Below are 24381 nucleotides of genomic sequence, written 5' to 3' on the forward strand. Positions count from 1 at the left end.
GACCTGGACCTGGCTATCAGGGGGAATCAGAAGGTTGTGGTTTATAACCTGGACCTGGCTATCAGGGGGAATCAGAAGGTTGTGGTTTATAACCTGGACCTAGCTATCAGGGGGATTCAGAAGGTTGTGGTTTCTAACCTGGACCTGGCTATCAGGGGGAATCAGAAGGTTGCGGTTTATAACCTGGCTATCAGGGCGAATCGGAAGGTTGTGGTTTATAACCTGGCTATCAGGGGGATTCAGAAGGTTGTGGTCTATGACCTGGACCTGGCTATCAGGGGGATTCAGAAGGTTGTGGTTTATAACCTGGCTATCAGGGGGATTCAGAAGGTTGTGGTTTATAACCTGGCTATCAGGGGGATTCAGAAGGTTGTGGTCTATGACCTGGACCTGGCTATCAGGGGGATTCAGAAGGTTGTGGTTTATAACCTGGACCTGGCTATCAGGGGGATTCAGAAGGTTGTGGTTTATGACCTGGACCTGGCTATCAGGGGGATTCAGAAGGTTGTGGTTTATGACCTGGCTATCAGGGGATTCAGAAGGTTGTGGTTTATAACCTGGACCTGGCTATCAGGGGGATTCAGACGGTTGTGGTTTATGACCTGGACCTGGCTATCAGGGGGATTCAGAAGGTTGTGGTTTATCATAACCTGCTCATTTTGGTCACTTTGTCACAGGGAACATATCAGATGTTCCACTAAACAAACAGACAAGGAAATAGGCCTAGTAGTGTAGGACAGCACAGCGGTTTATCAAATCCCTGCCAGTCTGACTAGTCCAGCCTGTCTACTCATTTTTGTTATTGTAACATCATGGAACAATGTTGCAAATGTCTATTTCCTCGAGGGCGTTTGTGGATACAATGTACCTACCATTTTGTTAACAGTGAGTATGGCTGGAGCTTTGTGAATGTGAGATGGAGATTGCCTTCAGTAACTGTGTCAACAGGTCGCGTGTAGCCTACACATGATAGTCAGCAATGCAGTTTATGGAAGTCATGCATGTAAGTGATGTATTCTATTGAGGACTATGTTGAGCAGGCCTATAGGCTAAATATGGTTGGCTGCTAGCGTTGTGATGACTGGTCTAGTGTAGGTTGTGAAACCAGGGAGTCGATATGTTCCGTTCATGCATGCAGCTATCGTGCATATTTACTATTTTTGCATTAGTGCTGCATAACATTTTAAATTATTGGTCTACAGGACCCGTCAATATTTTTCTCCCGAAACGGGAAGGAGCTTGTTCAGGAAGTTCAGGATACCAGTCACCTGTATTAAACCCTACATATCCCTTTATACTAAGAAATAACACTCCTCTGTGTACTCTCTACCCTCTCCCTCGACCTCTCCCTTTCCCCCCTCTTCCCTCTCCCTCCCCTGCTCTCCCTCCTCCCTCGCCCTCCCCCCTCTCCCCCCTCCAGGTGCGTTACACCCAGCTGGTGCATCAGAAGACGAGGAAGCCAGCGGGTCGATGCATGGGAGGAGTCAGGGGCGGGGTCGGGGGCGTGCCTGAGGGTCGTCTGGGGGCAAGGGGCGGGTCCAGGAGGTCAGGATATGCCTTTGCCCACCAGGAGGGCTTTGGGGAGCTCATCACCTCTGGGAAGAACATGAGACTGTCCTCCCTGGCCCTGGCCAACTTTGCCTCCAGACACAGCTCCAGCTGGATAGACACCCTGCGCAGAAAGAAGCACTCAAACACACATCCCCCGCAGAGCGCCTCAGGAGAGAGCAGCCCGGCACCTAGCTATGTGTCGGGATCGGCTCCCCCCCTGTCCAATTCATCCTCTCTCCTGGGAGGGTCGCAGGATACTCCCCTGGAGGAGGGAACACACACGCTGCCTGTCATACTCCCACAGGTGGCTTCTGGCCCTCCCACAAACACACCTCCAGCGTTAGCTCCAGCCCAGGTCCCCTCTGCTGACGCTCTCACCCCCACCTCGGTGAGGAGTCCTGGGGGAGACTCGGTTGGTGGCTGGAACCTTAGTCTGGGCGCTGTACAGGTGAGATACTGTCATCTTCTTTAATCTGTTTCTCACACACAACCTCACACACAACCTCACACACAACCTCACACACAACCTCACACACAACCTCACACACACAACAGTAACCGTCTGTTCCACCTGTCCTGCAGGATGCTCTATTTGGTTGGAGGGGAGGCGCCTCTCGCACCAGCGGAACCAGCAGCCCGGGACCTCCCCTTGTTCCCAAGGAAACCAACCACACCGTGTGAGACGGACAGGCAGATGATAGAAAGAAGAAGGACAGGCTGTCATATCCCACTGGATTCTCTTGGAATACGTGAAGAAATACTACATTTGGAAGTTTGTAATACTGAAGTTGGAATGTTGGAATGGCACTCACCCTGGGTTAGGAAGAGATCCAAAGTGGCAGCCATTGTAGGCGGAAGGCATACACACCCATCAACACACACGGGCATTTGTATGACACTGTCGTTGCAATAGGGTTGGTACATATATGTATCCGTCTGAAAGATAGTGTGGGGTAGTTGTGATAGACATGTTCAGATTACCCACAACCCACTGCTCTGTCTTCTTCAACCAATGAGGCAGGCTGAAAGAAGCACTTCTTCATGCAAATGATGTAGCCATCTGCTGAAGAGCTTGGTACCACAGGGATCCGGAGAGAAACCCCGCTCCAACAACACCGCTGTGGTTCAGACATGACTATACTATTTATACAATGGATCACATGTCATAACATCATATCAGATTGGTTCAAAACAAAGTATTGAATTGAGTCTTTATGACAGAAGAGAGGTTCATTTGATCGTCAGAAAGGTGGTGAATTGAGTCTTTATGACAGAAGAGAGATTAATTTGATCGTCAGAAAGGTGGTGAATTGAGTCTTTATGACAGAAGAGAGGATAATTTGATCGTCAGAAAGGTGGTGAATTGAGTCTTTATGACAGAAGAGAGGATAATTTGATCGTCAGAAAGGTGGTGAATTGAGTCTTTATGACAGAGGAGAGGGTAATTTGATCGTCAGAAAGGTGGTGAATTGAGTCTTTATGACAGAAGAGAGATTCATTTGATCGTCAGAAAGGTGGTGAATTGAGTCTTTATGACAGAAGAGAGGGTAATTTGATCGTCAGAAAGGTGGTGAATTGAGTCTTTATGACAGAAGAGAGATTCATTTGATCGTCAGAAAGGTGGTGAATTGAGTCTTTATGACAGAAGAGAGGGTAATTTGATCGTCAGAAAGGTGGTGAATTGAGTCTTTATGACAGAAGAGAGATTCATTTGATCGTCAGAAAGGTGGTGAATTGAGTCTTTATGACAGAAGAGAGATTCATTTGATCGTCAGAAAGGTGGTGAATTGAGTCTTTATGACAGAAGAGAGATTCATTTGATCGTCAGAAAGGTGGTGAATTGAGTCTATGACAGAAGAGAGGTTCATTTGATCGTCAGAAAGGTGGTGAATTGAGTCTTTATGACAGAAGAGCGATTCATTTGATCGTCAGAAAGGTGGTGAATTGAGTCTTCATGACAGAAGAGAGATTAATTTGATCGTCAGAAAGGTGGTGAATTGAGTCTTTATGACAGAAGAGAGATTAATTTGATCGTCAGAAAGGTGGTGAATTGAGTCTTTATGACAGAAGAGAGATTCATTTGATCGTCAGAAAGGTGGTGAATTGAGTCTTTATGACAGAAGAGAGATTCATTTGATCGTCAGAAAGGTGGTGAATTGAGTCTTTATGACAGAAGAGAGATCCATTTGATCGTCAGAAAGGTGGTGAATTGAGTCTTTATGACAGAAGAGAGATTCATTTGATCGCCAGAAAGGTGGTGAATTGAGTCTTTATGACAGAAGAGAGATTCATTTGATCGTCAGAAAGGTGGTGAATTGAGTCTATGACAGAAGAGAGGTTCATTTGATCGTCAGAAAGGTGGTGAATTGAGTCTTTATGACAGAAGAGCGATTCATTTGATCGTCAGAAAGGTGGTGAATTGAGTCTTCATGACAGAAGAGAGATTAATTTGATCGTCAGATAGGTGGTGAATTGAGTCTTTATGACAGAAGAGAGATTAATTTGATCGTCAGAAAGGTGGTGAATTGAGTCTTTATGACAGAAGAGAGATTCATTTGATCGTCAGAAAGGTGGTGAATTGAGTCTTTATGACAGAAGAGAGATTAATTTGATCGTCAGAAAGGTGGTGAATTGAGTCTTTATGACAGAAGAGAGATTCATTTGATCGTCAGAAAGGTGGTGAATTGAGTCTATGACAGGAGAGAGGTTCATTTGATCGTCAGAAAGGTGGTGAATTGAGTCTTTATGACAGAAGAGCGATTCATTTGATCGTCAGAAAGGTGGTGAATTGAGTCTTTATGACAGAAGAGAGGTTCATTTGATCGTCAGAAAGGTGGTGAATTGAGTCTTTATGACAGAAGAGAGGTTCATTTGATCGTCAGAAAGGTGGTGAATTGAGTCTTTATGACAGAAGAGAGGTTCATTTGATCGTCAGAAAGGTGGTGAATTGAGATGAAATAGCAGAATGAGTGGTTTTTATGATCAGCTGTTGTTAGACATAGTACTCCAATACACCTGTCTGTATCCAGCTGTTAACCAATCAGAAACATGTCTTTAATAGGCCAAGTAATGCTGTCTACCTTCTCTAATAATGTATGACACAGTGTAAACCAATGCAGCAGTGTAGAGCTGTCCCTCTAACCTGTACAGTCTGTATGAGGAATGTCTCTGGAACCTTATCAGTGGTCCTGGTGTTTGTATTCATGATTACATATTGCTGTGTCACCATGCCCAAAGGCTTAGTCAAACCAGACAGGCTGCACGATCCTACACTCTTATGGGTACATACTACTGTACATTCTCTATCTGTCTGCCTGACTGTCTGTCTGACTGACATTTTCACATATAGTCCGTCTGTTGTTTTAGCCAATAACTTGGCAGGACACTGAGGGGTTCAGTCAGCCAACCAATGACTGAATAATGCAGGATGCTGTCCTTGCTGGAAGGTTGTAGTATATGTCATCATAAGTTCATGGGCAGAGTTTCTGTGTTCACTATAGTTCTCAGTGAGAACGCCATTTTAACCTTACAGGACCAGCAAGACTCCTCTTCATCATGTTCTTCCTCATTCTCCTCCACTGCACCATATTGGTGACCTGCTGCTGGGCCCACAGACAGAACTACAGTTATATCACAGACTCTGAGCCCTACCTGTACTGGGCTTAAGAGAGAGGAGATGGACTTCTAACAAAAACCTGGACCTCCATGTTGCTCTATGGCGTCCATGTTGCTTTGGGGCGGACTGAGTGTGTGGGGAAAGTATGCTAATATGTGCTTATGCAGTCAGACAGTAACCTGTAGTTACCTAGAGACTGAGCTGGTCTAGGAACAGGAGAACGTGTTAATGAATGGAGGCTTGGGAGGGAGGGATCAGGGATATTATTATTAAGCCTTAATAAATCCACAGTAATGATGATCAACCCAATTCATCCCTCTACTAGGCATGTCATCATGTAACGTACTCCTTCTATACAGCAGGGGCAAACAAACCCAGTCCTCCAGGGCCACTGGAATGATGCTTTCACTGTTGGACTCTACAGCATACAGCTTCTGCTTAGAAAGATATAGGGTGAAACCAGATGAGGCAGCTGTTGTACTCTACAGCATACAGCTTCTGGTTAGAAAGATATAGGGTGAAACCAGATGAGACAGCTGTTGTACTCTACACCATACAGCTTCTGGTTAGAAAGATATAGGGTGAAACCAGATGAGACAGCTGTTGTACTCTACAGCATACAGCTTCTGGTTAGAAAGATATAGGGTGAAACCAGATGAGACAGCTGTTGTACTCTGCAGCATACAGCTTCTGGTTAGAAAGATATAGGGTGAAACCAGATGAGACAGCTGTTGTACTCTGCAGCAGTGGTATTCAAAGTCTGGGTCGCGAGTGAACTGCATTTGGATCGCAGCAAAAAAACAATATATTTTTAGAAACAAAAAATTAAGAGTACTGATTATTGTATGTGAAGAACAATGGCTTCCCCAGAAATTGTGTCCGGACAAAATGGGGTCCCAGCTGAACAAGTTTGAATACCACTGTTCTACAGCATACAGCCTCTGGTTAGAAAGATTATCGGGTGAAAGCAGCACAAGCAGTCTCTGCTGGACCTGTCTCTCCCTGCTGTAGAGGGATCAAACCACCTGTAAGTCAGTGCAACACAATATCACACTCAATCTGTGCAAATATGTACAAAAAGTGTTTCAGCAGATTTTGTGTGTTTTTATGTGGCTTAATTTGTGTGAAAATACATCAAAAAAATGCTCGAATAACTTTCAAAAGATTCTTCCTAGGTTTGCCCCCTAAAAATGTATTTTCCTATGAATGAAGATGCACAAAAATGTATCTTTTCACACGAATTAAGACAAAATTCACAAAAACACACAAAATCTGCTTAAATATTTTTTTTACATATTTGCACGAGTTGAGTGAGATTGTGTTGCAACGTGTTATAACGTGCTTGAATTGGGCCAGAACGCACTAGTACTGAGTATCGCACCTCAAATGTATTAACGTTACTGTTTTGAGTTTTGGCACCTCTTACAGAGTTTTGCTTTAAAATATTATGGCGTTCTGCCAGTGACACATAATTATTAACAGTAGGGGCACCCAAAATTAGTACGGTCACCTATTTCAGTCCACTTCAAGCACTGGTGCTATAGATATATACAGCAGGTTGATGTTGGGTTTCAGTGAGAACGTTCAAGTTAAGAAAGTTACTCAAGTCTTTGTCAATCCAAAGAGGAAGTGTCAACTGAAATATAATTATTTACAGTTGACATCAAAGTATGATTTAATTTGTAGGGTGACTGTACGGGGAATAATGTTTATAATAAGGGAAACAATCAATCTAACCTATTTATAGCACTTTTTACAGACGTTTGTCTCAATGTTCTTAACCAACCCGGGCCTTATCTCCATAACCAAAAGAGCACAACAATGTGAACGCGGCCTTCAGAGAAGCAGATTATTATTACTGACCATGGCATTAGGACATGCCAAGATTACCACTAAATGTTTGCTCAATCTCCTGAAAAAGCAGTGTACTACGTAAACCTAGTGTTTGTTTTGTCACATACTCTCCACAGCGCGCTGGCCCCGCAAAAGTGCTTCTGGCCTTTCGCCCTTCAAACATGGACAGTTTTATCTGGAAAGGAGTTTGACACATGGACACGACACTATCTGTACTTTCGCAATGTCCGATTTCTGAGAGTTCATGTTGTCTGACCAGAAGAAACTGAGATTTAGGGATATATTCTCTCTGTATCGCTGAATCATTACAGATTGCTGGATAAACAATTGCGGGATAAACAATAAACAACAATAATAATAAACAAAACAATAATGGTAATTTCCGATTGAGCCGACATGCAGCGTTTATCGTGAATACAGTCTCCGCTAAAGCGGGAGCATTACCTTGACATTTCAATCACGCTGTAAAACTGAACTTCCCAGATACGGATTGAAAAGAGCCCGTTGGGTGGGTGGGTGTGTGTATATGTGAGTTCATATACAGCGTGTGTGTGTGTGTGTGAGGGGGTGGTCTTAGGCTATTAGGACAAATTCATGTAGGTCCCTTCCCGTTTCGTCGTTTGCAACGTTTCTGCAAAAGATTCGGCGTGATGAATATGCCCCTGGTGATGTCTTCGCTTCTGTTATTTTATTAAAACACATAAGGTGGTCTGATCTATTTGAGTTATGTAAATCAACAGCTGCTCATAAAGGCAGTCCAGACCCAGGCCAGCGGAGAGGTGGTCTGGAGAGCTTGTACGGGAACAGGGCCGACTTGTATAACATTTTTTTTTCTGCGTTTCAAATGAGTGTTGATTGATGTCTGAAAGGGAGCAGCTTTATAACCTCGTCTACTGATACGGTGTGATTGGATTTACCGACACAGAGAGATGACTCGTATTAAAGACGCGTAAAGATGCCATCGTGGATCAGGCTGAGGGTTCTCCTGTCTGCGCTGACAGTCCACTGCTTTCTGGACGGGACCTGTCCACGGAGAGGTAGGTTTATTTTATTACTGGATTATATCAATCAAATATTTAATAGATTGTGTTTCATGCCTATAGGCTAATTTATTTATTTTCAGTTATGTTTAGGGTGTCCACCCAATCTGCCCTGAGCGGGGGAACACGCTATGGTGATGAGATGTCACTTTCCTTATGTTATAAAATACATTTTAAGAAGGGGAATTTTCATCGAAAAGTCCCCATGAAGTTATCAAATTAGATGTTTGGAGCATGTCAAATGAAAACTACGAGTTTATATTTTGGGGGAAATAAAGGCATGGATGCATTTTTCTTAAATGTTCCATCTTAAAATTTTGGCATAAGTAAAGGCTTTGATTTCTGGATAAACAGATGGAAATGGGGTTTCCACTTCACAATAACAGCACTTACAGTTGTCCAGGGAAGCTCTATCAGGGCAGAAATTTGATGAACTAACTTGTTGGAATAGGGGAATCCTATGACAGTGCCACGTTGAAAGTCACTGAGCTCTTCAGTAAGGCTATTCTACTGCCAATGTTTGTCTATGGAGATTGCATGGCGGTGTGCTCGATTTTATACACCTGTCAGAAACAGGTGTGGCTGAAATAGCCTAATCCACTAATTTGAAGGGGTGTCCACATACTTTTGTATATATAGTGTATCATTAGCATTATATCCAAAAAGTTGGATTTCGTAACCTAAATATAGAACTTTGTTGACAGAGCGGTGTTGCTTTCTCATATGGACTATTGAGGATTTGACATGTTGTGGTGGTCATCTGCAAAGATGTTTCTGCTAGTCTCAAAAAGCTAAAGTAACTCTGTTGACATTTTACAGAGATAGTGTACTAGGGGGTAACTAGGCCCCCCTAAGAACAATGTCTAATTGCTGACACAAAAAAAGCTATGTTCTGAGAGAAAATAAATGGTATGTGGATGAAGGTCATGTTTAGGGGAATAAACTATAAATGGCTACAGTTTACACTTGTTTGTTATTTCATTTAATGTTGTTTCTAGAAAAGGGGCGTTTCTTAAAAAGTACGCCAGTTACCCCGGTAGAAGATTATGACATAGGGTTTCACACAAGTGCGTTAAAATCCATTTATTCAGTTTTATATAGAAATGATTTGGTAAGTATGTTACGGCAGATTTGCTCCTCTTCGTCTGAAGAGGAGGTGTAGGGATCGGACCAAGACGCAGAGTGGAAAGTGTTCATATTTTAATGAAAGTAAACTGAACACTTCAAGATACAAAAACAACAAACGTGACCAAACCGAAAACAGTCCCGTGTGGCACGAACACTGACACGAAATACAATCACCCACAAAAACCCAACACCAAACAGGTTACCCTAATATGGTTCTCAATCAGGACAACGATTGACAGCTGCCTCTGATTGAGAACCATATCAGGTCAAACACAGAAATAGACAAACCAGACACAAAACATAGAATGCCCACCCAACTCACGTCCTGACCCACTAAAACAAACAATTAACACAATAACTAGGGTCAGAACGTGACAAAGTAATACTCAAAAGCTAAGTTTAGTTGTCTTATGTTAATGATTGAAATAAAATATGGGGGGGGGTCGTGTTGCGCATATCACCATTAATATCCGCACTATGAGGAGATGTGATGTAAAGTTCTCTATTTAACTCACCTGCACATTCATTTTCTTTGTTCTTTCTGTGTGGTTCCTTATCCAGACCATCCATTATGTACAATTACACTAAATATGATTTAAATAATGCAAGATTTTAAATCCCAGCAGTCTTTACAATGACATTCAGGAGCAAACGGTTTTCAATAGTTGTTTTTAATTCATAAAATAAATATATTCATTGGAATATAATATTGGAATGGAATATAACTAATAACATTAAATTACATTGGAATATAACATTTAATATCTTAACTAATTAACTCATTGTAACATTGATGTGGCAACTCTATTATGCTCTGCTGTGCACAATTCTAATTTGTACATAGGTCACAAATAAAGCTATCCTCAGTCAAATTGGAGCACAACTCATGAGCCCACCTCCTGCACTGTCCCCACCTGTGACTGAAAACATGGGGAGAGATGCCAATTGAAAAGCTTTCTCTTACAAACGTACGGTGCATTCGGAAGGTATTCAGACCCCTTCCCTTTTCCCATGTTTTGTTAAGTTACAGCCTTATTGTAAAATATATATATATATTTTTATGTCCTTATCAATCTATACACAACACTCCATAATGACAAATGGAAAACACGTTTTTAGACATTTTAGCAAATTGATTAAATATAAAAAACAGAAATGTCTTATTTACATATGTATTCATACCCTTTGTTTATGAGACTCGGAATTGAGCTCAGGTGCATTCTGTTTCCATTGATCGTTCTTGAGATGTTTCTACAACTTCATTGGAGTACACCTGTGGTATATTTCATTGATTGGTTATGATTTGGAAAGGCACACACCTGTCTATATAAGGTCCCACAGCTGACAGTGCATGTCAGAGCAAAAACCAAGCCATGAGGTCGAAGGAATTGTCCGTACAGCTCCGAGACAAGACTGTGTCGATGCACAGATCTGGGGAAGGGTACAAAAATAAATCTGCAGCATTAATGGTCCTCAAGAACACAGTGGCCTTCATCATTCTTTAATGGAAGAAGTTTGGAACCACCAAGACTCTTCCTAGAGCTGGCTGCCCGGCCAAACAACAATTGGGGGAGAAGTGCCTTCGTCAGGGAGGTGACCAAGAACCCGATGGTCACTCTGACAGAGCTCCAGAGTTCCTCTGTGGAGATGGGAGAACCTTCCAGAAGGACAACCATCTCTGCAGCACTCCAGCAATCAGGTCTTTATGGTAGAGTGGTCCAAATGGAATCCACTTCTCAGTAAAAGGTACATGATAGCCCACCTGGAGTTTGTCAAAAAGCACCTAAAGGACTCTCAGACCATGAGAAACAAGATTCTCTGGTCTGATGAAACCAAGATTGAACTCTTTGGCCTGAATGCCAAGCGTCACGTCTGGAGGAAACCTGGCACCATCCCTACAGTGAAGCATGGTGGTGGCAGCATCATGCTGTGGGGCTGTTTTTCAGTGGCAGGGATGGAAAGACTAGTCAAGATCGAGGGAAAGATGAAAGGAGCAAAGTACAGAGAGATCCTTGATGAAAATGTCTTTGAGTGGCCCATCCAGAGCCTGGACCCGATCCAACATCTCTGGAGAGACTTGAAAATAGCTGTGCAGCAACAATACCCATCCAACCTGACAGAGCTTGAGAGGATCTGCAGAGAAGAATGGGAGAAACTCCCCAAATACATGTGTACCAAGCTTGAAGCGTCATACCCAAGAAAACTCTCGGCTGTAATCACAGCCAAAGGTGCTTCAACAAAGTACTGAGTAAAGGGTCTGAATACTTACAGTTGAAGTCAGAAGTTTACATATACTTAGGTTGGAGTTATTAAAACTTGTTTTTCAACCACTCCACAAATTTCTTGTTAACAAACTATAGTTTTGGTAAGTCAGTTACGGTAAGTCTACTTTGTGCATGACACAAGTAATTTTTCCAACAATTGTTTACAGACAGATTGTTTCACTTATAATTCACTGTATCACAATTCCAGTGGGTCAGAGGTTTACATACACTAAGTTGATCGTGCCTTTAAACAGATTGGAAAATTCCAGAAAATTATGTCATGTCTTTAGAAGCTTGTGATAGGCTAATTGACATCATTTGAGTCAATTGGAGGTGTACCTGTGGATGTATTTCAAGGCCTACCTTCAAACTCAGTGCCTCTTTGCTTGACATCATGGGAAAATCAAATGAAATCAGCCAAGACCTCAGAAAAAACATTGTAGACCTTCACAAGTCTGGTTCATCCTTAGGAGCAATTTCCAAATGCCTGAAGGTACCACATTCATCTGTACAAACAATAGTACACAAGTATAAACACCATGGGACCACGCAGACGTCATAGCGCTCAGGAAGGAGACATTTTCTGTCTCCTTGAGAGGAACATACTTTGGTGCTAAAAGTGCAAATCAATCCCAGAACAACAGCAATGGACCTTGTGAAGATGCTGGCGGAAACAGGTACAGAACTATCTATATCCACAGTAAAAAGAGTCCTATATCGACACAACCTGAAAGGCTGCTCAGCAAGGAAGAAGCCACTGCTCCAACACCGCCATAAAAAAGCCAGACTACGGTTTGCAACTGCACATGGGGACAAAGATCATACTTTTTGGAGAAATGTCCTCTGGTCTAATGAAACAAAAATAGAACTGTTTGGCCATAATGACCATCATTATATTTGGAGGAAAAAGTGGGAGGCTTGCAAGCGAAGAACACCATCCCAACCGTGAAGCACGGGGGTGGCTGCATCATGTTGTGGGGGTATTTGCTGCAGGAGAGACTGGTGCACTTCACAAAATAGATGGCATCATGAGGCAGGAAAATTATGTGGATATATTGAAGCAAAATCTCAAGACATCAGTCAGGAAGTTAAAGCTTGGTCGCAAATGGGTCTTCCAAATGGACAATGACCCCAAGCATGCTTCCAAAGTTGTGGCAAAATGGCTTAAGGACAACAAAGTCAAGGTATTGGAGTGGCCATCACAAAGCCCTGACCTCAATCCCATAGAAATTTTGTGGTCAGAACTGAAAAAGCGTGTTCGAGCAAGGAGGCCAACAAACCTGACTCAGTTACACAAGCTCTGTCAGGAGGAATGGGCCAAAATTCACCCAACTTATTGTGGGAAGCTTGTGGAAGGCTACCCGAAATGTTTGACCCAAGTGAAACAATTTAAAGGCGATGCCAACAAATACTAATTGAGTGTATGTAAAATTCTGACCCACTGGGAATGTGATGAAAGAAATCAATGCTGAAAGAAATCATTCTCTCTACTATTATTCTGACATTTCACATTCTTAAAATAAAGTGATGATCCCAACTGACCTAAAACAGGGACTTTTTACGAGGATTAAATATCATTAATTGTGATAAATGTATTTGTCTAAGGTGTATGTAAACTTCCGACTTCAACTGTATGTAAATGTAATATTTTAAAAAAATAACATTTTTTTTTTTTTATAAATTAGAAAATTTGCTTCGTCATTATGGGATATTGTGTGTAGATTTATGAGGATTTTAATGTTTTAATCCATTTTAGAATAAGGCTGTAACATAACAAAATGTGGAAAAAGTGAAGGATTTAAAAAAAAAAAAAAAAAAATCCATTTTAGAGTAAGGGTGTAAAGTAACAAAATGTGGAAAAGGTGAAGGGGTCTGAATAATTTCCGAATGCTCTGGATATCACTTGTAAATGATATACAAAAATATACTATTTTCTAAACATGAGACTATAAGTTTGAAAGTCCAGGGTCCTGGGAACAGTATTGGCATTAGGCCAACATTGTCAAGGCTGGAGCCAATCGTGTTTACTCAGACCCAAGGGTAAACTAACAAGCCACAGATTTGTCAAAACCCTTCAATAATTCTGTTTCTACAGGGTTTCCTTCACATTATCAGCTGGTGTCACCAGTTTGGCTTTTGCCAGTCTTTATAGAGAATGTCTAGTGACAGCAGCTTTATGGAGGTTGGGTCCACAGACAGAGAGATTGTTGTACTATTTGTTTATTTTTAGTAAAGAATGTTAATCAGTAAACATTTAGACAAATGTTTTGTAGCTCTGTGACGGAGCTTTAATGGTGGGAGAGAGGGATAGGGGAGGAGAGAAAAACAGAATAACAGACAGGGTGAGAGAGAAAGAGAGATGGTTAAAGAAGAGAAGATTAATACTGAGAGGAGATGGAAGAGAGATAGACTTCGAGAAAGGGAAAGAGAAAGAGAGAAAGAGGTGGGAAGAAGGGATGTGTTGAAAGAGGAAGTGAGAGAGGGGTTGGTGATCAGTTATGCAATGTGTTCTTTCAGTTTATCTGTACTTCCCAGTCAACCACAACCTATACCCCTCAACGTGTGTGTGCGCGCGCGCGTGTGTGTGTGTTTGTGTGTGTGTATAAGGGTGCATGCGTGCCTGCATGTGTTTCCATGTCTGTGTCTCTGTACAGTATTGACTCATTATGTCGTTCTCTCTCCCTCCAGACCCCCCTCCCAGGGTGCTCGTGTTGTCCCCAGGCAGCGTTTTGGTCTTGGCCTGTAGTGGTCAGGTGGAGGTGAACGGGCTGGAGGTGATGGTTAACAGGGCCGAACACACCAGTGTCATTACCGGAGTACCACCCACCACTGTCAGCACCACAACAGACACCACATCTAACGGAACCACTGTCAGCACCACAACAGACACCACATCTAACGGAACCACTGTCAGCACCACAACAGACACCACATCTAACGGAACTACAGTCAGTGTTATAAAAGACGGCAGTGATAATGGAACTACAGTCAGTGTTATAAAAGACAGCAGTGATAATGGAACTACAGTCAGTGTTATAAAAGACAGCAGTGATAATGGAACTACAGTCAGTGTTATAAAAGACAGCAGTGATAATGGAACTACAGTCAGTGTTATAAAAGACGGCAGTGATAATGGAACTACAGTCAGTGTTATAAAAGACAGCAGTGATAATGGAACTACAGTCAGTGTTATAAAAGACGGCAGTGATAATGGAATAGACACATTTTCTACTGGAAAGGACACTATTGTCCTTACCGTAACAGACACTCCTGTCATAAGCTGGACAGATGATACCGGGACAGACAGTACGGAGAAAACCGTCATCAGGAACATTCGTGCAGGAGACCACACCCCTCTTACTGTGAGAGAAGTTAACAAAGGGAATGGAAAGAATGTGGAAGATGTAACAGAGGAGGAGCACAAAGGAGGAGGAGGAGAGCAGAGGGATACAGGGTGGAGTCTTTACACTGTCAATCAACCAGGACATACAGATACACAGAAACTATTTCCTCATACTGGGACATCGCTCCAACCAACCAGAGACAGCGGAGTGGGAGGGGCTGACACTGAGCTGCCCTCTGATCGGTGGACTGATGCGATGGACAGTGAGGATGACTATGAGGAAGAGGAGGAGGGGGGGAGGATGGTGAGGGGGCTGAGAGGGAGGTCTCAGTGGAGACTGAACGGGAGGCCGCTGATAGGAGGAGTAGTGGTGTTAGGGAGGAGAGGCGCCACTCTGACCCTGCCCTCCCTGGAGGTGGGTGACTCTGGGAACTACAGCTGCCACCGCGGGGGCAAACTGGTCTCTTCTCTGAGGGTGAGCGTGGCAGGTGAGTTATACTGATGGCATCTCTCTGTCTAACCTCATCACCTCTGGTCATTGAAGCTGACAACCATACTGTATGTGTTCTGTGAAGTGTGAATCAGCAGCAGACATTCATGGTCACATAAGAACAACGGACAAACATGATGGATTTTCCCCTGGAATGTCTTTCAGTTCCTCCAGAGAGGCCTAAGCTGTCCTGCTATAAGAGGTCACCCAGCAGTAAGATCCGCTGTGATTGGACAGCCAGTCAACCGGTGACTCCTGTCCCTCAGTGCTACCTCCTCCTACGGAAAGGGTGAGAGCACACATCTTCTTTTCCTTCTTCCTCATCACCCTCTTCTTCTCCTCTTTCTCATCACCTTCTTTCTTCTCTTCCCCATCACACTCTTCTTTCTCCTCTTCCTCATCACCCTCTTCTTCCTCCACTTTCTCATCACCCTCTTCTTTCTCCTCTTCCTCATTAATTTGTCTTAAATTACTTACTTTATCATACAGATGATGCCGACAGAACAGTGTGGGTGGAATACTAACTATCTCTCTCTCTCTCTCTCTCAGTCTATCAGGGTCATTCTCTCGTGTCAACTGTTCCTACTCCGCCCTGCTGTCTCGGTGTTGGTGTGCTATAGGTCATCAAGAGAAGGAGAGTAGAGAGCCACACCTGGCCTACCTGTGTGTCACCAACACTGCTGGCAACACCACCAGCCCTCTCCTAGACTTCACACCTCTGGACATTAGTGAGTGTGTGTGATATCTGTGTGCGTAAGGCATGTGTATGTGTGTGTGTGTGCATGTGTGTCTGTGTGTGTGTATGTGTGATATGAGTGCGTGCGTGCAGGCATGTGCGTGTGTGTGTGTGATGTGTGTGCGTGCGTGCGTGCAGGCATGTGCGTGTCTGTTTGTATGTGTGCGTGTGTGTGTGTGATGTGCGTGCAGGCATGTGTGTGTGTGTCCGTTTGTATGTGTGCGTGTGTGTGTGTGTGTGATGTGTGTGCGTACGTGCAGGCATGTGTGTGTGTGTGTGTGATGTGAGTATAGGTTTGTGTGCATGTTTAACAGACCACTCAATAAGACACCTTGCTAACATTCTCCTCCTCCTCTCCCTCTCTCACCTTCTCCCCCTCCCTCCCTGTGTGTAGTTAAGCCAGACCCCCCCAGCTCAGTAGTGGTGAGGGGTGTGGAGGGGCAGGAGAAGAGACTGAGGGTGAGCTGGGCTGTTCCTCACTCCTGGAAAGAGAGAGACCGCTACCACGAGCTGCTCTATGAGCTCAGATACCACACCATGCCACACGGAACACAGGTGTGTGGTGTCACATGCGTGTGTTGGTGTGTGCGTCTGTGTGTTTGTGTAATGACCCATGTTCATTTAGCCTGCTCTGTTCTGGCTCAAACAGACATTACTTTTTCTATTTTGTCATATGTGTGTGTTTTTGGTTTTACTATCATTGTGGTGACCAGAAGTCCTCACACGGTTAGTAAAACAAGGACAATTCAAGTGGGGACATTTCACCAGTCTCCACAAGGAAAACGGCTATTTTAGGCTGAGGGGTTAGATTTATGGTTAGGGTTATAATTAGGGTTAGGGGGTTTGCGGTTAAGGTTAGGTTTAGGCGTTAGGGAAAATACGATTTTAAATGTGAATAAGGATAGTAAAACAAAAGGGGCGGCAGGTAGCCTAGTGGTTAGAGCGTTGGACTAGTAACCGAAAGGTTGCAAGTTCGAATCCCCGAGCTGACAAGGTAAAAATCTGTCGTTCTGCCCCTGAACAAGGCAGTTAACCCACTGTTCTTAGGCCGTCATTGAAAATAAGAATTTGTTCTTAACAGACTTGCCTGGTTAAATATATATGTATCCAATTTGTAATTCGCTCTGGATAAGTGTGTGTGTGTGTGTGTGTGTGTGTGTGTGTGTGTGTGTGTGTGTGTGTGTGTGTGTGTGTGTGTGTGTGTGTGTGTGTGTGTGTGTGTGTGTGTGTGTGTGTGTGTGTGTGTGTGTGTGTGTGTGTGTGTGTGTGTGTGTGTGTGTGTGTGTGTGTGTGTGTGTGTGTGTGTGTGTGTGTGTGTGTGTGTAGATTAAAGGGACCACCACAGCCCGGTTCTACACTATAGCAGATGCGTTGTCAGGAGTACAGTACCTGATCCAACTCAGAGCTAAGGAAGAGTTTGATGGCCACTGGAGTGAATGGAGCACGGCTGTCTTCGCCAACACCTGGACAGGTAACACACACCAGATCTGTACGTGCATAATTCAACTCTTCCATACTATCATCCTGAACCAGGCTAACTAGAACCATCCAGCCCATAGACAAAGGTAGCCATGACAACCCTTCCCCTTCCTTCCTTTCTGCTCTAGTCTCTAGTCTTAACAGATACCTTCTACAGAGCTTTACAGAGTGCCTGTCAACTCCCTACCCTTCAACGGATCCTGTTCACGTAGCCAGACACACACACACTAGTGGAAGTATTAGCCAGTTAGCTGTGTACGTGTGAACAGTTGTGTGGTTCATGGTGAATGTCCTTTATTACAGCCCCTGTGCCAACTGCGTTCAGCGATCTTTCTCCTGTTATGGTAAGACACACACACACACACACACACACACACACACACACACACACAGACAGACAGACAGACAGACAGACAGAGTGGTCCTAGTTGTCTTTCTTTCTCACATTGTCTCATTCTGTCTCTCCAGCAGGACTACACAGACTACACAGATTCTGGCTCTGGTATGACAGAAGAGACATCAGGTTCGTGGGACAGAGAGCTACTGTATGTCGATTGGTTGAAGCTACAGTGTGTTTGTGTTAGAGTTAAGTGGGATATTTCAATGTCAGATATCCCCCTACCTTACAGAAGGCCATAACAGGAAGCTAATGTCATAACCTCATCAACTGAACGTGCTTCAGGAAACACAGAACCTGGGCCAACTCATCTCACCCCATTCTTTAAGTTTCACACAAATACTGTACACACACACACGTCGGTATAATAGTGTAACAGTTTATTAATATCATTCACCCGCACTCTCTCTCCACCTCCCCTCCCCCTCTCCTTTCTCCTCTCTCTCTCTCCCTCCCCCTCTCGATCCCTCTCCCACTCTCCCTCCCACTCTCTCTCCCCCTCCCTACCTCCCCCTCTCTCTCTCCCTCCTTCCCCTCTGCCTCGCAACCCCTCTGTTTTCCCCTCTCCCCCTCTCTCCCTCCCTCCCCCTCTCCCTCCCAGTCTCTGAGTCTCGGGGTGATGTGGAGGTGTGGCCTCATGTCCTGTGGGTGGTTGCTTCCTGTGTGCTGCTGTCAATCACTCTGTTGTCCGCCTACCTCTACAGGTAAACCACTCCCCTCTGTTCTTCACCTCCACTCTGATCCTCACTAAGATAACAACTGTATTCAGTCTGAACAATCTATGTTAAACCCTGTCCTGTACATATCTATGGTTATCATGATTAACCATCAGTTAATTAACTAGCTGTTCATTTTGTCATCTACAGAAACAACAAGCACAACACCATGTATCTAAATACCTTCCCCTCTGTCTTGCTCCCTTTCTATGCTCACACTGCCTTTCCTCCCTCCTTTCTCCTTCTCTTTCCTACACCCTCTCTCTCCCCACCCTCTCTCTCTCTCAGGCACAGGGAGAGGTTCATGTCTAAACTGTGGAGGTTGAGTCCCGTCTCCTCCTCTCCTGCTTGCCCCTCCCCCCCAGTCACAGCCGTGCCTTCCCAGGAAGGACATGCCCTCGTGAACTTTGACCACCCAGTCTACGGGGAACCTGTCCCACAGGAAGAAGAGAGGAAGGAGGAGGAGGAAGAGGAGGAAGAAGAGGAGAAGGGGGAAGTTATTCGCTTTAACAACACAAGCTATTTTCTGGTCCAGAGCAAATTATATGCCTGCTCTTAAAACAAACCCCTTACCCTCTATCCCAGGCCCTTACTGCTTGCCCCCTGTTCCCCTAGTCCAGGCTGGAGAAGCCCTGTTATTTTACTCTTATTTCACTGTTTGGATGTGTGCAGTATTTTGTTCTCATTGGGGGAAATGAGCCAGTAGAGTAATGATGTAAATATTAATTTGTGTGTTTATTTAAAAGAATTTTGTTTTTGTAAATCATTTTGTCAGAATGAAATAAATAGTTTTGAATACAAACTTGTGTAAAGACAGTTTATTTAGAAAATGCTGTTCTGAGTGTATAATCATTTGTAGTAGTGATTTGTAGTGAAGGAATTTGTAGTGAAGGAAATGTATTTGTGACCAGCAGGTGATGGTAGTCGTCTATAAATGGTTTGTACACAACACCTAGGATATTTTTGTTTGGGTATACATATGTATGCCATTTTTACTGGGATCTGTCACTGAGAATGTACACAGTGTACAAAACATCCGATTCAATCAGTGTAGATGAAGGGGGGGACAAAGGTTAAAGAAGGACTCTTACGCCTTGAGAAAATTGAGTCATGGATTGTGTATGTGTGCCATTCAGAGTGTGAATGGGCAAAACAAAAGATTTAAGTGCTTTTGAACGGGGTATGGTAGTAGGTGCCGGGGGGGGTCAACTAAATATTAAGGTGTTCTTAATGTTTTGTCCACTCAGTGGAGCGTCTTGTTGTTAACAATACACACAAAAACAGGGGCTCAACCAGGGGTGCCAGGATCCCTAGGGGTAATAACCTATCCACAGGGGGTTCTTAAGAAGATTCATGACCATGCCTACTGCCTAAATGCACACAACGGGGTACTTCAGGGGTACTCCGGGCAGAGCTACATGTAGTTGGTGGTAGTGTAAACAAGGTACTCTGGGCAGAGCAACATGTAGTTGGTGGTAGTGTAAGCAAGGTACTCTGGGCAGAGCAACATGTACCTGGTGGTAGTGTAAACAAGGTACTCTGGGCAGAGCAACATGTAGTTGGTGGTAGTGTAACCAAGGTACTCTGGGCAGAGCAACATGTAGTTGGTGGTAGTGTAAACAAGGTACTCTGGGCAGAGCAACATGTACCTGGTGGTAGTGTAAACAAGGTACTCTGGGCAGAGCAACATGTAGTTGGTGGTAGTGTAACCAAGGTACTCTGGGCAGAGCAACATGTACCTGGTGGTAGTGTAAACAAGGTACTCTGGGCAGAGCAACATGTAGTTGGTGGTAGTGTAACCAAGGTACTCTGGGCAGAGCAACATGTAGTTGGTGGTAGTGTAACCAAGGTACTCTGGGCAGAGCAACATGTAGTTGGTGGTAGTGTAAACAAGGTACTCTGGGCAGAGCAACATGTAGTTGGTGGTAGTGTAACCAAGGTACTCCAGGCAGAGCAACATGTAGTTGGTGGTAGTGTAAGCAAGGTACTCTGGGCAGAGCAACATGTAGTTGGTGGTAGTGTAACCAAGGTACTCCAGGCAGAGCAACATGTAGTTGGTGGTAGTGTAACCAAGGTACTCTGGGCAGAGCAACATGTAGTTGGTGGTAGTGTAACCAAGGTACTCTGGGCAGAGCAACATGTAGTTGGTGGTAGTGTAACCAAGGTACTCTGGGCAGAGCAACATGTAGTTGGTGGTAGTGTAACCAAGGTACTCTGGGCAGAGCAACATGTAGTTGGTGGTAATGTAACCAAGGTACTCCAGGCAGAGCAACATGTGGTAGTGTAACCAAGGTACTCTGGGCAGAGCAACATGTAGTTGGTGGTAATGTAACCAAGGTACTCTGGGCAGAGCAACATGTACCTGGTGGTAGTGTAAGCAAGGTACTCTGGGCAGAGCAACATGTAGTTGGTGGTAGTGTAACCAAGGTACTCTGGGCAGAGCAACATGTAGTTGGTGGTAGTGTAACCAAGGTACTCTGGGCAGAGCAACATGTAGTTGGTGGTAGTGTAACCAAGGTACTCCGAGCAGAGCAACATGTACCTGGTGATAGTGTAAGCAAGGTACTCCGGGCAGAGCAACATGTAGTTGGTGGTAGTGTAACCAAGGTACTCCAGGCAGAGCAACATGTAGTTGTGTAACGGTTTCTCTCCTCCTCTTCGTCTGAAGAGGAGGAGTAGGGATCAGACCAAAATGCAGCGGGTTTTGAAAACATAATGATTTATTAAATGACGAAGACGAACACGAAAAAACACTTGGAATGATTACAAAATAACAAAACGAACGTAGACAGACCTGAACTAGAGAACTTACATATAACACGAAGAACGCACGAACAGGTACAGACTACAAACAAAACGCTACAGTCCCGTGTGGTACGAACATAGATACAGACACGGAAGACAACCACCCACAAACAAACAGTGAAACCAGCCTACCTTAATATGGTTCTCAATCAGAGGAAACGTCAAACACCTGCCTCTAATTGAGAACCATATCAGGCAACACATTAAACCCAACATAGAAACACAAGGCATAGAATGCCCACCCCAACTCACGCCCTGACCAACTAAACACATACTAAACAACAGAAAACAGGTCAGGAACGTGACAGAAACCCCCCCCCCACTCAAGGTGTGAACTCCGGGCGCACCCCTAAAACTCAAGGGGAGGGTCTGGGTGGGCATCTGTCCGCGGTGGCGGCTCCGGCGCAGGACGAGGACACCACTCCACCATTGTCTTTGTCCCCCTCCTTAGCGTCCTCCGAGTGGCGATCCTCGCCCCCGACCCTGGTCTAGGAACCTTAACACCGGTCCCCCCTAGATAACTCAGGACAGAGAGGTAGCTCAGGACAGAGAGGTAGCTCAGGACAGAGAAGTAGCTCAGGACAGAGAGGTAGCTCAGGACAGAGAGGTAGCTCAGGACAGAGAGGCAACTCTGGACTACTGGTAGCTCCGGACTGGAGTGCAGCTCATGACTGGAGGGCAGCTAATGACTGTAGGGCAGCTCATGACTGTAGGGCAGCTCATGACTGTAGGGCAGCTCATGACTGTAGGGCAGCTCATGACTGTAGGGCAACTCATGACTGTAGGGCAGCTCATGACTGTAGGGCAGCTCATGACTGTAGGGCAGCTCATGACTGGAAGGCAGCTCATGACTGGAAGGCAGCTCATGACTGGAGGGCAGCTCATGACTGGCTGGCGGCTCATGACTGGCTGGCGGCTCTGGCAGATCCTGGCTGGCTGGCTCTGGCGGATCCTGGCTGGCTGGCGGCTCTGGCGGATCCTGGCTGGCTGGCGGCTCTGGCGGAGCCTGGCTGGCTGGCGGCTCTGGCGGATCCTGGCTGGCTGGCGGCTCTGGCGGATCCTGGCTGGCTGGCGGCTCTGGCGGCTCCTGTCTGGCTGGCGGCTGGCTGCTCCTGTCTGGCTGGCGGCTTTGGCTGCTCCTGTCTGGCGGAAGGCTCTGGCTGCTCCTGTCTGGCGGAAGGCTCTGGCTGCTCCTGTCTGGCGGAAGGCTCTGGCTGCTCCTGTCTGGCGGAAGGCTCTGGCTGCTCCTGTCTGGCGGAAGGCTCTGGCTGCTCCTGTCTGGCGGAAGGCTCTAGCGCCTCCTGTCTGGCGGAAGGCTCTAGCGGCTCCTGTCTGGCGGATGGCTCTGAAGGCTCATGACAGACGGGCGGCTTTGAGGGCTCAGTACAGACAGGCAGTTCATGCGGCGCTTGGCAGACGGAGAGTTCAGACGGCGTTGGGCAGACGGGCAGATCAGGCGCCGTTGAGCAGACGGGCAGTTCAAGCGCCGTTGGGCAGACGGGCAGTTCAGGCGCCGTTTGGCAGACGGGCAGTTCAGGCGCCGTTGGGCAGACGGGCAGTTCAAGCGCCGTTGGGCAGACGGGCAGTTCAAGCGCCGTTGAGCAGACGGGCAGTTCAGGCGCCGCTGGGCAGACGGCAGACTGGCCGGCTGAGGCGCACTGTAGGCCTGGTGCGTGGTGTCGGCACTGGTGGTAATGGGCTGGAGACACACACCACAGGGCTAGTGCGTGGAGCAGGAACAGGGCACACTGGTTTCTCAAAGCGCACTATAGGCCTGGTACGTGATGCCAGAACTGGTGGTACCGGACTGATGGCACGCACCTCAGGGCGAGTGCGGGGAGAAGGAACAGTGCGTACAGGGCTCTGGAGACGCACAGGAGGCTTTGTGCGTGGTGCCGGAACTGGAGGTACTGGGCTGGAGACACGCACCACAGGGAGAGTGCATGGAGGAGGAACAGGGCTCTGGAGACGCACAGGAGGCTTGGTGCGTGGTGCCAGCACTGGTGGTACTGGGCTGGAGACACGTATCTCAGGGCTAGTGCGGGGAGCAGTAACAGGACGCACAGGACTCTGGAGACGCACAGGAGGCTTGGTACGTGGTGTATGCACTGTCTTAACCAGACGGCTTGCACGCACCTCAGGACGAGTATGGAGAGCTGTTCCCGGTGACATCAACTCACCAACACATTCAGTCGGACGGATGCCGTGCCTCACGCACCAAACCAGTACATCCCTCATAACTCTCTCCTCCAATTTCCCCATTAACTCCTTCACTGTCTCTGCGTCACTCACCTCCAATTCCGCCCTCATCGGCTCCTTACGGTAAGCAGGAGGAGTTGGCTCATGTCTCCTGACTGACCCAACTACACTCCCGAGAGCCACCCCCCAAGAAATTTTTGGGTTTGACTCACGGGCTTCCAGCCTTGTTTCCGTGCTGCCTCCTCATATCGCCGCCTCTCAGCTTTAGCTGCCTCCAGCTCCTCTTTGGGGCGGCGATATTCTCCTGGCGGTGCCCAGGGTCCTTTGCCTTCTAGGTCGTCCTCCCATGTCCATTTCTCCAAATAGTGCAGCCTCTCCTGCTGCCGCTGCTTGGTCCTGGTTAGGTGGGTGGTTCTGTAACGGTTTCTCTCCTCCTCTTCGTCTGAAGAGGAGGAGTAGGGATCAGACCAAAATGCAGCGGGTTTTGAAAACATAATGATTCATTAAATGACGAAGACGAACACAAAAAAACACTTGGAATGATTACAAAATAACAAAACGAACGTAGACAGACCTGAACTAGAGAACTTACATATAACACAAGAACGCACGAACAGGTACAGACTACAAACAAAACGCTACAGTCCCGTGTGGTACGAACATACATACAGACACGGAAGACAACCACCCACAAACAAACAGTGAAACCAGCCTACCTTAATATGGTTCTCAATCAGAGGAAACGTCAAACACCTGCCTCTAA

At 45.6% G+C, this 24381-nt stretch overlaps 2 protein-coding genes across 3 annotated transcripts; both read left to right on the plus strand.

Moving 5' to 3' along the window:
- Nucleotides 1-1414: 1414 nt before the first annotated feature.
- Nucleotides 1415-5471, plus strand: LOC129838094 (uncharacterized). Its single transcript, XM_055904812.1, has 2 exons — nt 1415-1999; nt 2134-5471. Exons 1-2 carry the CDS (start codon nt 1475-1477, stop codon nt 2230-2232), a joined length of 624 nt encoding a protein of 207 aa, XP_055760787.1. The 5' UTR covers nt 1415-1474; the 3' UTR covers nt 2233-5471.
- A 788-nt stretch (nt 5472-6259) lies between these two features.
- On the plus strand, nt 6260-19416 carry LOC129838093 (uncharacterized). 2 transcript variants are annotated; one of them, XM_055904811.1, is made up of 10 exons: nt 6260-8058; nt 14142-15284; nt 15452-15575; nt 15836-16014; nt 16417-16577; nt 17349-17493; nt 17805-17845; nt 17973-18024; nt 18500-18602; nt 18903-19416. In XM_055904811.1, the coding sequence occupies exons 1-10, from the start codon at nt 7977-7979 to the stop codon at nt 19171-19173; spliced, it is 2301 nt and encodes a 766-aa protein (XP_055760786.1). In that variant the 5' UTR covers nt 6260-7976; the 3' UTR covers nt 19174-19416. The 2 variants fall into 2 exon arrangements, with proteins under 2 accessions (XP_055760786.1, XP_055760785.1); XM_055904810.1 differs by having other exon boundaries at nt 6262-8058; nt 17970-18024.
- The last annotated feature ends 4965 nt before the right edge of the window (nt 19417-24381 follow it).

This window comes from Salvelinus fontinalis, chromosome 38 (assembly GCF_029448725.1).
Source record: "Salvelinus fontinalis isolate EN_2023a chromosome 38, ASM2944872v1, whole genome shotgun sequence".
NCBI lineage: Eukaryota > Metazoa > Chordata > Actinopteri > Salmoniformes > Salmonidae > Salvelinus > Salvelinus fontinalis.

Coding starts and splice junctions, on each gene's coding strand:
- LOC129838093 (XM_055904810.1), top strand. CDS start 7,977: ATGCCATCGTGGATCAGGCTGAGGGTTCTCCTGTCTGCGCTGACAGTC. Junction 8,059..14,141: donor CGGGACCTGTCCACGGAGAG/GTAGGTTTATTT, acceptor CTCTCCCTCCAG/ACCCCCCTCCCAGGGTGCTC. Junction 16,015..16,416: donor CTTCACACCTCTGGACATTA/GTGAGTGTGTGT, acceptor CCCTGTGTGTAG/TTAAGCCAGACCCCCCCAGC.
- LOC129838094 (XM_055904812.1), top strand. CDS start 1,475: ATGGGAGGAGTCAGGGGCGGGGTCGGGGGCGTGCCTGAGGGTCGTCTG. Junction 2,000..2,133: donor TTAGTCTGGGCGCTGTACAG/GTGAGATACTGT, acceptor CCTGTCCTGCAG/GATGCTCTATTTGGTTGGAG.